This window comes from Phoxinus phoxinus (genome assembly GCF_949152265.1).
Source record: "Phoxinus phoxinus genome assembly, chromosome: 7".
Taxonomy (NCBI): domain Eukaryota; kingdom Metazoa; phylum Chordata; class Actinopteri; order Cypriniformes; family Leuciscidae; genus Phoxinus; species Phoxinus phoxinus.
Genome location: NC_136882.1, coordinates 3,637,526 through 3,651,646, shown reverse-complemented (window position 1 = coordinate 3,651,646; position 14,121 = coordinate 3,637,526). Strand labels below are relative to the sequence as shown.

At 41.3% G+C, this 14,121-nt stretch overlaps 2 protein-coding genes across 9 annotated transcripts in view; one reads left to right on the top strand and one right to left on the bottom strand.

Annotated features, from left to right (window-relative positions):
• The window catches only part of bpifcl (BPI fold containing family C, like), a 210,383-nt gene that overhangs the window by 7,055 nt on the left and 189,207 nt on the right, over positions 1-14,121 (top strand). The window lies entirely within an intron of this gene.
• Positions 1,938-12,170, bottom strand: LOC307001941 (membrane-spanning 4-domains subfamily A member 4A-like). Of its 8 annotated transcripts, XM_079619041.1 has the most exons (8): positions 12,098-12,159; positions 11,636-11,676; positions 10,375-10,528; positions 4,601-4,726; positions 4,460-4,516; positions 3,994-4,137; positions 2,980-3,116; positions 1,938-2,534 (listed from the first exon to the last, which is right to left on the bottom strand). In XM_079619041.1, exons 3-8 carry the CDS (start codon positions 10,525-10,527, stop codon positions 2,516-2,518), a joined length of 636 nt encoding a protein of 211 aa, XP_079475167.1. In that variant the 5' UTR covers position 10,528; positions 11,636-11,676; positions 12,098-12,159; the 3' UTR covers positions 1,938-2,515. The 8 variants fall into 8 exon arrangements, with proteins under 8 accessions (XP_079475167.1, XP_079475165.1, XP_079475166.1 ...); XM_079619039.1 differs by lacking the exon at positions 11,636-11,676 and having other exon boundaries at positions 1,940-2,534; positions 10,375-10,545; positions 12,098-12,170; XM_079619040.1 differs by lacking the exon at positions 11,636-11,676 and having other exon boundaries at positions 1,940-2,534; positions 12,098-12,157.

Genomic DNA, 14,121 nt, shown 5'->3' with positions numbered 1-14,121 from the left:
TACATACTGGGAACTATATTCTCAGAAGGCGAAGCACTGCTGCTTCCGCGGAGGGATTTGCTCGCAGCCCCTGAGAAGCCCCGTGGAGAGGAGCAGAGAGTTGGAGTAAATCCCTCTGCCCAACAGTGCTTCGCCTTCTGAGAATATAGTTCCAAGTATGTATACGGTTAGAAGATGCTGTGTCTCATGTTACTATACAAATCACAATATGTAAATAGGAAAATGTTGGCATTATTTTGTCACTTATTGGGAGCAGTATGCTAGCTAGAGCCATTTACTTCCAGTCTTTGTGCTAAGCTAGGCTAACGGTGTGTGCGTCAGACAGTTACGGCACGCACAGAGATGAAAAGGGTGTGTGTATGTGCTCATCTAACTCTGGGGGATACGGTGAATAAGATAAAGTCCCAAAAATCAGCATGTTCCTTAAATGTTTTTAAAAAAAAGTGTGGCTTCAAGTTGTTGTCTGCTTGTTATAGTTTGACAAAGAGGCCATCACAAAAACAAACTGTAAAACAGCTTTTATTTTTTCATTTTATTTATTTTTGTTATGAGCAACCATGGGTCTTTTAAAGTTGGGTAAGAATTGTCATGGCACTTGTGTTGTGTGATAATCTATTGTTTAGCTCTTACAGGCTGTTATCTGGCTGTTAGTCAGTGTCACCAACTAACAATGGTGATGTGAGTTGTGAAATAAAATAAAGTCCCATTAATGCTTGGTGGTGTCAGGTTGTGTATGTGTATTTATGTTAATGAGCAATTATTTAAGTGACGTCATTGTCCCTTTAAAGTCCCCATAATGTTTGTTTGGACCTTATAAGTCACATATTCTTCAAAAGGAGAACGGTCTCTAGTTAAAAAACCACAATAGTTTTAGGGTGGTGTGTATCACGCTATGTTGGGTGTATCTGAAGTCTAAAGTGTCCTGAATTTTTTTCAAATTTTTTTGAGTGTTTTAATAAAACTCCCATAGCTCTAGGACCTCAGGAAAGGGTAGTCCATCTAAACCACCACCGTGCCTGTTTGGAGAAAAAGTCTGGCTAATCCACATAGACCTGTATGTGTGTGTGTGTGTGTGTGTATGAACAGTGAAGAACTGTTGAGGAGGAGCTTGCTGCATAAGAACTGGCTTTATACTTTATTATGTTGATGCCTTTCCTCCTAAAGTCAAAGGGCTTTACATATAGATCAAAATTAAACGTTGATTAAATTATAGCCATTTGTTGAAATGAAACTAAATCTGTGCTGAAAAGCACCAGCAGATGTGTCTGTGTTCAAAACACACAAAATAATCATATTGTTGGGCAATCATTTATTTAAAAATGGAGAAAGGCTTTAAATTATTTATTAATTCAATTCAGTTGGGATTTTTCTGTATCTTTGTATGGCTGATTTGATTTATAATATCCCCTATGAGTGATGAGTGTAACACAAATGAGAGGGACACTGGAGCACTGAGGCATTACTAAAAATATATATTTATTTCTTAACTGATAAACATTTCTACATTACACCCACCCAAGGTACCTTGAAATTAATCTAAATTGCTCTGGAAAATTATAATAATTGTGAGGGTATAATGTAGAAATGTAACAGTGAATCATATAGATGTCTTGATTTGAACAAGTGTAGAAAACTATAGCGGACTGCCCTAGTTTCACAATGAGGTGAAAGACAGTTTACCATTGTGGTTGCTTTATTTCCTTTCCATTCTGCTAACTGTAACTTTGCTCTTGTTAACAGAAGCGTGGGAAGTGCTGTATCAAACTTAATGTAATACTTGTACAATCTAGAAGATTTAGGTTGCCCCTTCATGAGCAGAAAATAGCATATAGGTCAAATATCGCCTGCTTTCCAGTTATGTTTGTCACAACAAGCTACCAATTACTATTTAGTTAGTTTAGTGAAATATTGGCAGATACTGAGACTGGACACAGAAGATGAATTGACCACAAACTTTAATGATGTTTTATTTTCATGCACAGGGACAACTTCTTGTTTATTGAAGCTGGGTTTAATGGTTAGGCAGTTTAATTTATGTCTTTATTGTAATTATAATTATTATAGGTTAAAATAGACACTAGACACACAAACATGTCTTTGTGTCAGGAAACATTTGATGTAAACACATATTTGATGTTCTTTCAATTCTCAATTCTCTTTTTTTCAGTTGAGTTCCTGTAACAGCTGAAACCCTGGCTTATGTAAGGACCACCCGTTGGCCCAATGACAGTGTCCAACGGGTGGGAGAAGGTATAATGTGTGTAGGTCTTTTCAGCGCTTCTGTGAAGTTCACTTAATTTAGTAGAACTTAGTTTTAATTGTATTAATCTTAATCTGCTGGAGAGGGCGGGTGCATAGATGGGTGAGGAGAGAAGTCTGGGCAAGGCGATGTCTTTGAGGTCTTCTCTCCAGATTACTGAGTTTTATTGTTGTATTGCAGGGGGTTTGATCTCATCTTCTGAAAACCAGTTTTACACTTGAGATTGTAATTCCTTGCAACCTTGGTTGGATTGCCTCACTGTGACTCAGTATCCCTGGGAAGTAACAGACAAGATATACATTCACACTTAATATCAGTTTTAATTTTACCAATGAGATCCACACACCACATAGACTGACTATACTGTGATAAATAACTGCAGCTTTTTACTTTATTAAACAAAACAAAAACAGTAATCCAACAGTGACAGCTTCACACTACAGACATAAAGTACAGAGGTCGAATGAAACTGAGGGCTCAAATACACTCAAGATAACGAGAACTAAACAAGACACCGTAGTAACCACAGTTTCTAGACTAGGAAACAGGAATTAAGAAAATCAGGAACATACAAACTAAACGTCCATGGAAATGAAGCTTTAACAAAGACATCATCGTTAAATTAACGAAGTGGAAAAACCTTCTCTAACCCACTTCAACAATCTAGCAATAGGAAAAAGGATGTAGTTTACAATGAAGCATGATGTGAAATCATTAACTGGTTTAGTGCCACATTAACCACTGTAAAGTCATTGCTGCTGGTGGCTTTGCAGGCAAATGCTGAGATGCAGATGGAGATGATGAACTGAAGGATGGAGAACACCAGCAATATCCCAACGATCCCCAGATCATATCTCTAAAAAATATTCAACATGATCATATGAAAGTTGTTTCACAAATAATATCCCATCAATTATATTGAGTGAATATATATATATATATATATTATTGTCAAAATAGCTGGCAACAAAAGTGAGTACTTTGTGATGTCATTTTGAAGCATTATATTTCCAGTGCTAGTCATTGTAATGGCATATGAAAGAGATTGACCAGCACAATCTTTATTAGTAAAACACAATTTTCAATTAGTAAATGATGATATTGTTACGGCGTCTAGCCCTGGTGATCCCCTGCGCTCTCAGCCCCGTGCTCTCTCTCCTGAATACTAAGTGTCTCATACTTCAGCTTAGTATGAATCGTTACGCTCTGATTGCATTACACCTGTTCTGTACGAACTCTGGTCCCTAAGCTATATCTGCCTTGTTAACTCGGGGTCCTGTGCAAAGTAGTGTCTCACCCCGTGTTTCATGTTCGAGCGCTCTCTGGTTTTTCCTGATTGTCCTTGTTAGTGACTCTAGCCTGTTTCTAACCTCTCTACTGCCTGCCAAGTGACCTTTGCCTGTACCTGGACTCTGATTCTCGCCGCCAGCCCCTGAACCCTGCCTGTCTCCGGTTTTCCTGTTGTCTGCTGCCTGTCCCGATCCGAGCCTGTCTCTGACCTTGAGTTTAGCCACTGTCCTGAATTCCTGCCTGGACCGTTCAAGCATATCTGCATTTGTGTTATCCTTCTACTGAAACGCTTTATGTTTGCTTGAGACTTCTTATTAAATTGTTGCAAATGGATCTGCCCCACATGTCTGATTCATCACAGATATAATAGTAATTTTCTTAGTGAACATAACTAATTTGAGCAGATAACATTAATATAGTATTGCACATTGTACATTTAATACCTTATTTTTTGAGCAGATGCGAGTACTATCATAGACATTGTAGCAACTTAGTTCAGAAATCAATCCCATTTCTATTGACAGCAGAAGAATGGCGAGTCCTGCAGTTATGGCGCTGATCACGTTCATTATAAGAGAAGCTTTCACCTGCAGGAAGAAAAGCTGACATGTGAAAGGTGAAATAGTGATGGTGTACACTTGTCCTAAACTAACTTTTTGAATATGTAAATTGATAATGAGTGAGATGTCCTATCCACATCTTTACAGGATGAATGTCTCATTGTTCTAAGAAAGCTAAGTTTTCATTAAAAAAAAAAAACATAAATAAAGCCAGAGGATGGTATAGAAACGTGCTCTGTAGTGTTTAGGGATGAAAATACAATCACAAAGGCCTTGTTGCCCCATTACAATGTGACAAAAGAAGCATTATCAGCAACAGATTACAGCACATTATACTGTATGTACATACCACACAGAGATGAAGTTTATTCTGCGCAGCAACAGACAGAGATCCAGCACTGATGTACTGAGAGACAAACAGGACATTTCACAGTTCATTATGGGAATTAAAATCAGAAGCAATAAAGCAAAGCCATTAAATGAAACTTACAATGAAAGATCCCCAGTAAGTTATTCCACTTAAGACAGAAAAAGCTGGGTAATTGTTATAGGAGATGTTGGTGGTGCACACAATACCAAATAAGAAAACCATCACTCCAGTCATTATCTGGACAGTCTAGAGAGGGCAGATATGGGTCAAGTGTTTATATTTTTGCAAGATGGCATATTCTTTATGTTTTGGTGCACACACACACACACACACACACACACACACAGCTAAATTAAAGTTGTATGCATTACAGTCTAAAGGCAATCAGACAAACACATCTATTAACTTGGGGACATATGACAACAGCGTATTATTTTTTGTTAATTTTATCACAAAAGAAAATTAGATACATTCCGGGTTACTTGACTGTAACCCTGTTCCCTGAAAAAGCAGAACGAGATGCTGCGCTGATCAGCGCATTGGGAACGTGTTTAATCGTGACCAGCTGTGAATATTGTGTGTAACACGTCAATGGAATTGACCCGGAGGTAATATAGCCTCGGACGATGACGTCATCGTATGAGAATACCCACGCCGCCGTGCTTGAAGGTGTCTGGACAAGAACGCAGCAACGTGTGCTCACAAGAACGCAAGAAGGCCCAAGACACTAGCTTGTGATGTCGACTCAAGGACATGAGAGCCCGGAGTGGCAAGAATATCCGAACTATAAAATCTTATGAATGTGTGCGGAGAGGACCAGCCTGCCGCATCACAAACAAACTGCAAGGGGGCACCTCTTGCCAAAGCAGCAGAGGAGGCGACCCCTCTGGAGGAGTGAGCCCTTAGACCCGTTGGCGAAGCTTGGCCACGCGCCTCATAAGCAAGAGCAATAGCATCCCTGACCCAATGTGACATGGTCTGTTTGACACCTCTGTTGCTGCCCCCATAACAAACGAATAGTTGCTCTGACTTACGCCACTGGCTAGTGCGGTGGACGTAGGCCTGAAGAGCTCGGACTGGACACAGCCTGTGAGATCTCTCCTGCTCCGGCGTTGTGAACGGTGGAGGACAGAAGGCCTCTAGGGTGACCGGATGTACAGCCGAGAATGGTACCTTAGGCAGGTAATCAGGATGAGGATGCAAAATCACTTTCACCATTCCTGGGGCAAAGTCTAAGCAGGATGGCGATATTGACAGAGCCTGCATGTCCCTGATTCTTTTTAGAGAGGTTATAGCCATAAGAAAAACCATCTTTAGGGTCAGAAGTTTATCAGACGCTGACTCTAGAGGTTCAAAGGGGGTCTCAACCAGACCCTCGAGGACTATAGCTAAATCCCATGATGGGATCTTGGTTCTTACCAGAAGCCTCAGTCGTCTGGTCCCACGAATGAAGCGAGTGAGCAGAGGATGTCTCCCGAGTGGCACCCCGTCAACCAAGGCGTGGCAAGCTGAAAGAGCGGCCACATAAACCTTAAGAGTGGCGGGGCATGTACCTGTTGATAATTTCTCCTGCAGGAAATCCAGCACTGAAGCAATCTGGCAGTTGACCGGATCTGCATTATGTACAACACACCACCTTTCGAAAACTCTTTCTAGTGGAGGAGGCCCTAGCACTTAGAATGGTCTCAATAACACCAGGTGAAAGCCCAGTGTCCCAGTGGCCAAACATGAAGGTTCCACAGGTCGGGCTTGGGATGGAATATCGTGCCCTCCGCCTGAGACAGAAGGTCCCTCCTCTCCGGAATCGCCCATGGCGAGCCGTCGAGGAGAGAGATTATCTCTGAGAACTATACTCTGTTCGGCCAATGCGGCGCTATCAGTAGGAGGCAAGACCCTTGTTGGCGAACTGTGGCTAGAACTCCCGGGAGCAGAGAAACTGGAGGAAACGCATACAGGCGCATTTTGGGCCATGTGTGCGCCATCGCGTCCAGACCCAGGGTGACTCAGAGAGAAGTAGAGGGGACATTCCGCTGTCTGATGGGAGGTGAAGAGGTCCACCTCCGCTTTGTAAAATCTGGTCCAGATCTGTTTGACTACTTCTGGGTGGAGTTTCCATTCTCCCATCGGTAGTTTCTGTCTGGACAGTAAATCTACTCCCACATTCAGATGCCCAGGGATGTAAACTGCCCTGAGTCACAGGAACTTTCCCTGGGCCCAGAGAAAAATCTGCCTCGCTATTCTGTTCAAATTGCGTGAGCGCAGACCTCCCTGGTGATTTATGTAAGAGACTGCTGCAGTGTTGTCCACCCGCACTAGGACATGACAGCCTTTCAACTGAAGGAGAAAGTATTTTAGGGCCAGAAATACAGCCATCAGCTCGAGGCAATTAATGTGCCAATCGAGCTGATGACCCTCCCATTCCCCTTGAGCTGGACGACCACTTAAGACCGCTCCCCAGCCCATCAGGGAGGCGTCTGTCGTTAACAACCTGCGACAACAAAACGCCCCTAGAGTGGGACCCAAGGTGAGGAACCGGGGTCTGAGCCACAGAGATAGTGCACGAAGCCCACAACTGAAACGGTCTCATGTGCAACAGCCCCAAAGAAATCACCGTGGATGCTGAAGCCATGAAACCTAACATCTTTTGGTATTGACGAACAGTGTGATCTTGGCCTAGCCTGACTTTGCTCATGGTTAGCCGAAAGGTCTCGATTCGAGCGGGAGACAGTTGTGCCCGCATCGTGATCGAATCCCAAACGATCCCGAGATAAGTCGTTCTCGAGAAAGAACGGGCAGGAGAAAGAACACTTTTCTTGGTGTTGAGTCTCAACCCTAGAGAAACTAGATGAGCTAACACAATGTCTCTGTGTTGAAGCGCCATCCCTCGCGATTGTGCTAGTATTCACCAATCGTCGATGTAATCAAATGTTTTTCTTCTGAATATAAGAACACTCCTTGTCAAGTCGAACAGACAGAGCCAGCGTTCAACATAGAATATATCACTGAGGCAGATGTTGTGAGAGTGATTAGATCTCTGAGGCCATCTCGAACTAAAGATGTCATTGGAATGAACACTGTTATGTTGAAAGAGCTCTCTGAATCATTAGTTTACCCACTTAAGAAAATTGTTAACCTTTCAATTGCTCAGGGATTGTTCCCAAATGTGTGGAAGTTGGCTGCAGTCTTTCCTGTATTTAAAGGAGGTGATCGCTTGTCCATCTGCAACTACAGACCTATTAGTATCTTGCCGGTGGTTTCCAAGGTGGCTGAAAAACTTGTCTTAGAACAAATGACAAATAATTTAAATACTAGTTCCTATTCTTTACATCCATATCAATTCGGCTTCCGTATTAATCATTCAACAGAAACCGCCAATTGCTATTTCGTTGACAAAGTCAAGTCACTGTTGGATCGAGGAGGGGTTGTTGGTGCTGTTTTTCTAGATTTAAAAAAAGCATTTGACACCATTAATCATGGAGTTCTCCTATCTAAGTTACATACTTTTAACTTCGACACAGGCACTATTAAATGGGTAGAATCTTATTTAACACATCGGACTCAGTTTGTTAGAGTTAGGAATCATCAATCAGGTGATAGTTCCTTATCTGCAGGTGTCCCACAGGGCTCTATTTTGGGTCCACTTTTATTTTCTTTGTATGTAAATGACTTGCCAAATGTTTGTCCTAATGCCAACACGCAAATGTATGCAGATGACACCGTAATCTTTGTACATGCTAACAGTGCAGCTCAAGCTGCTGATCTGCTATCAAACTTGATGCAAAAGATTACAGAATGGTTAAATTACAATTTCCTTCAACTGAATGTATCTAAAACTGTATGTATGTTTTTTAGTAAATCTAAAAGCCGCTGTGCAGAACCGGATGTAGTCGTAGCAGGGGAGAGACTACAAGTTGTCTCAGATTTTAAATACCTTGGAGTATACATAGATAACAATCTAACTTTTAAATTACACATTAAGAAGGTTTGTAATCGCATTAAATACAACCTGGAAAATTTTAGATATGTCCGTAGCTGCATGTCAAAAAGGGCCGCTTTGATGTTCATGCACTCAATGATTTTATCTCACATCACCTATTGTTTGACAACCTGGTCACAAGCTAGCAACACTTCTCTCAAACCATTACTCTCCCTATATAAAAAAAACCCTTAAAGTACTTGATAGGAAATCCATATATTATCATCATTGTCATGTTTTAAAAAAATATAATCTATTAAATTTCGAAAATTTGATTATGTATGCAGATCTCTGTCTTGTGTACAAAATTTTACATGGACTGGCTCCTCCGGTATTGCGCCAGTTTGTAAACACAGCACCAAATGCTTACAGATCTACAAGGAGTGCAGCAAGAGCTGACTGCGTTGTCCCGTTGAGGAAGAGTGCGCTTGGTCAAACAGCTTTTTCAGTCAGGGCTGCTCGTGAATGGAACCTCATTCCAATTCACATTAGGAATTTTAAAACTTACGCTTCATTTAAATTAAACTTAAAGAAGTGGCTAATAGGTTGTCAGGACTGTCAACATTACATTTGACATGAAATCTTGCTGCTACCCTGTCTTTTCTTTCCTGCCTGTTTGTTTGTTTGTTTGTTTGTGCTTCTCTGCTGAGGTTGTCTGACTCATTTGTGTTTAGATAGGTGAAACCTCTGTTGTTGTATTGTATTCTTATTAACCTGTATGTACTATTTCAATCCTTTTATTTTGTATTTTATAGGTGTGACATGATAAGATCTGTCCAGGGACAGCAGATGTAAAATAGCCTTTTGGCTAATTTTGGCACACTGTACATTTATTTATGTATTATTAGTGTGTATTGTCCCTGTTAAATAAACCTGAAATAAATAAAATAATTCAAAATGTGAATGCCCTGGAGTCGTAATGGAGCCAGTGCTGCATCCATGCATTTTGTGTGTGTGCGGGGTGACAAGGCTAGACCGAATAGAAGAAGAACTTCCTGTGTTGTGGCAATATTTCTATGTGAAAATATGCGTCCTTCAGATCGATCATGACGAACCAATCGTGATGTTTTGGTCCCTCCCCCCTGCCACCGGACAGAAACATATCCCCCAGCTTAGATTGTTTGGGGCTCTCTTGATCACGTGGCCAGTCAAGCTGTCAACCTGCAACTCCTCTACAGATTTACTCTCACAATAGGAACACTCAGAGACTGGCCGCTCACAGTCCACAGACCCAAGAGACAAATCATCATCCTCCGCGTGAGCCGAAGAAGCACCAGAGTGCGCTTCGGGATCACGCGAAGAAACGTGTGGATCTGGTGATACAGCAAGCGAAAGGGACAGACCCGTCTCTTGCTGATCACTCAGATCCATGCGAGAGCCCCACGATGGTAACGCGGGTGCGGTCTGGAAATAGTTCAGACGAGAGCGCAGCATTTTCACTGTGAACAGTTCATAATGCTCGCACTCGCCTTTCTCAAACGCCAGAACCGCGAGCTCTTCCCCCAAACAAACAAAGCAGTAATCGTGTGTATCCAGCTCAGACATGGGACGGGAGCATGGAGGAACACAACGCTTACTTTGCTGTTGACTCATTTCTTCTCTTTTTTAACTTTAACTCTTTTAACAGATTTTTAGAGAAAAAGATTGAGAAATGAGAATTTTCTGCACACTGCCAATAGCAAACTAACTCCTAACAAAGATCTGAGGTCAGATATAGAGTGATAGAGAGAGAGTTTTTGACACACACATTACCTCCGGGTCAATTCCATTGACATGTTACACACAATATTCACAGCTGGTCACGATTAAACACGTTCCCAATGCGCTGAGCAGCGCAGCATCGATTGTAGCTTTTGAAAGGGAACTTAAAATATTCCCAAAATCATACATAATTATAATTCATCATTAAATGCATTACCCCCAATGCCTTTGGTTGTGCTTTGAAAAATTCAGTGAGAGGCGTATTGTGATATCCTCCTCTGGCCTCCTGTCCATCATCACAAATAACCTGTGGATTTACTTGGATGACAACTGTTGCTTTGTCCGTTGAGATGACCTTGCTGGTGTCCATTCTAGGCAGAGTTTTCACCTGTGATTAAGCATTCAAATCCTGCAGTTCACAACTCACTTAAGATAGCTTCTTTCTGCTTTTCATGTACAGTACAGTGTTTATTTTTGGTTACACTTTATTTCTATGGTCTGCTTTAGGCACTCTACTAACCATAAGTAACTTTGTAACCACATGTCAACTAACTCTCATTAGAGTATTAGTAGATTGTGGTAGACGGTTAGAATAAAACCCTATTCGGACGGGACTAGTTTAACATGGAGAGGTGGGGTACAGTAATTATTACCAGAGCTTTTCAGTGATTTTAGTCCCGTTTGAATGTGAATCTCAGTAATCATTACTGACAATGTCAGTAAAGATTACGGCGACTTTTACCTTCTATAAAAAGGTCTGGAAAAATTACTTTAGATAATACTAATCCCGTGCGAATAGACCCACTGTAAATATGTACGTAAATATTCAGCATTTCGTGTTTAAAAGTAGTTTTCCGCATTTTTACAAGTATGGATGCGTTCTAGAAGGACAAGTCTGTGGCAAACCTCAAGTGTTTTACACACACCTTTCAGATCACAAAGAAGGTCGAACGCACTTTTTAGAGGCACATAACTTCTTTTAGCTTTAGGTAAGTGCCTATTACCAACATTATCAACCAGAATTTAATCAATTTAATTCATAAATCGTTCGACCGGAATTAACTGTTCATATATACAGTATATATATATATGTTCATTCTGTAACAACGTAATACACACATGACGACGGGAGGGTGATGGCGGTGTGTAAATCGCGTTACTCCTCACACTTCTGCTAGTTTTACTGAGATTTATTATCCTGTGTGAACTGGCCATTAATATATGGTGTGTGGTAAATGTGGTAAAATTACATGACTCCATCTACCCTTGAAAAACTAATCTCGTCCGAATAGGGTAAAGTTGACACGTAGCTGCAAAGTTTCTTATAGTCAGTAGAATATATTGACCATCACAATAAAGAGTCAGCGGAGATTAAGCAGACGGTCTACTGGTACTCTGAGCGTTAGTTGAAATGTAGTTTCAAAGTTAGTTGTAGTTTGTAGAATGTCTAAATTGGACTATCAAAAATAAAGTGTTACCTTTTAACGCATTAGCTGATGCCCTTGTCCAGAGTGACAAACTTATATTATATGACAAGAAAAATACAAAAGTAAAAAGGATTTATAATACTCGAATATATACTCATTTCATAATCATTTGATTTTCTGAGATAAACAGTTAAGATAAATGTAGTTTTAATAAGAAAGCCTTTGGAGTTTCTTCTCTCTTCTGAAAAATCAGAGGATAAAATTAACATTGTTCGCAAATATTTTGCATGATTTTATTTTCTAAAGCCTAATATCCAAACAAATCCCAAAACTTTTAAATGAAATTTTATTAGCCAAAGTATGTTAATAAATGAGCAACAATTAAAACAATCACTGGAGTGAACGATCACAAAAGTAAAAAAAGATAGATAATTTTAACTATGTATAGGCATTTCAATGTAAAAAAAAAAAAAAACACTTTCAAAATGTTAATTAATGATTGCAATATTTTACCTGAGATGAACTGAGTTGTTGATGTGTGTCTGCTCACTCTTATGGTATATCTCTGTGTGTGTGAACAGTGAAGAACCACTGAGGAGGAGCTTGCTGCATATGAACTGGCTTTATACTTTATCATGTTGATGCCTTTCCTCCTAAAATTCAGTTACAGTTTTTCTCAATTGCTAAAACACTTAAACCCATTGGCTGAACAAAGTTTTCAGTTGCCTGAACTCATTGAGCTAATTGTGCAGTCTGTTGTCAATACCTTAAACCATTTCACATGGTAAAACACAATTTGCAATCTCACTTAGACTTTTCAGCAAAACTCTAAACACATTCTTCACTCTAATGCACACGTCATCCATACTGGTCCGTGGCAACAATGCAGGGTACAGAACTGTAAAAATAGGGATACAAGGAGGAGGAAGAACAAAACAAATTTAGTAATTTCTGATCAATTTTGAGAACCGTCCTTCGGACGAGACGTTAAACCGAGGTCCTGACTCTCTGTGGTCATTAAAAATCCCATGGCACTTCTCGTAAAGAGTGTGTGTGTAACCCCGGTGTCCTGGCCATATTCCACCGGCAATGGCCCCTACCAATCATGGCCTCCTAATACAGTAATCCCCATCCATTGAATTGGCTCTATCACTCTCTCCACTATAGCTGGTGTGTGTGTGTGAGCGCACTGGCGCCGTTGTACTGTGGCTGCCGTCGCATCATCCCAGTGGATGTTCACACTGGTGGTGTTGAGGAGAGATTCCCTGATATGATTGTAAAGCGCTTTGGGTGTACAGTAGTGCATATGAAAGCGCTATAAATGCCTCATTCTATTCTACTATGATAGAACATGTTAGGGTTAGAAAAGACAATGATGGAAAAATATGAAATTTGTTTTGAGATTAAAAATGTACTTCTTCCTGAGAACTATATGTTTTGAACAATGTATTTTCTATTTTTTGGTGTATTGTTTAATGACTGCTTGATAGTGTATCTCATTTTGATCACTTTGTTTATGATTTGAGAGCAGTGTTTGATTTTGAACACAGGTAAAACTGTTTTGAGGCGAAAGGTTTTGTAAGTAGTGCTTGAAGATGAGGTTTTGGCAATTGAGAAAAACGTCTCAGGTTACAACTGTAACCTATGTTCCCTGAGAACAGGGAACGAGACAATACGTCATCGACACTTTGGGGAACGCCTCAGGCGTGACAGGTGTCTGAAATCACTATCAAATCACGGCAATCATATTGACCGGCGACAGCCCGTGAATGATTAACGTGCGACCTGGAAGTATATAAGGGCGCCTTGCAAACATGACAAATCATCCTTCGTCTGAAGGGACTGTTTGGTAGGCAGGCCCCGAGGCATGGCAGGGAGACGTATTGTCTCGTTCCCTGTTCTCAGGGAACATAGGTTACAGTTGTAACCTGAGACGTTCCCTTTCGAAGGGAACTCGACAATACGTCATCGGCGCTTTGGGGAACGAAATACCCACTCCGCCATGCTAAGGGGAGTGCATGCCAGGAGGCAGTGATAACTGTCAGAACGAGCAAATTCAAATGAAATGCAAGAACCACTCACCCTCAGGTCACACTGGGAAGTCAGTGACAGCATTCCCTACGGTCATAGCTCAAGCTATAAGCCTAACAGGAGGCCCTCCATAACGATGTTTTACCAGAGGCCTACCTGGGCCTGCTAAAAGGCCTTGGACCACAACTTCCAATTTAGAAGGGGTCCCTTCTAGGGAATGTGGCTAGGGAACCCGAGGGAACCCCAGCCAGTCACTATTCGGGGAAACTACCACCCGAAATGCCACCAGGACGGCCCGACCTGGTGTCACCAAGTCGGACACTTCAGTCTGGCCAAATTCCTGTCTGTCCGGAGACAGAGCCTCTGGACATTTGCCTTAGGTAAGGCATCCAAACCGAGGGACTGCGAAGCTAGCAGTGAACCTCAGCCCGGATCTCAGAGACGGGATATCCCGAAGAGTATGACTCAGCATAGTGCTATACAACCCTTGCCAGTGAGGGGAGTTT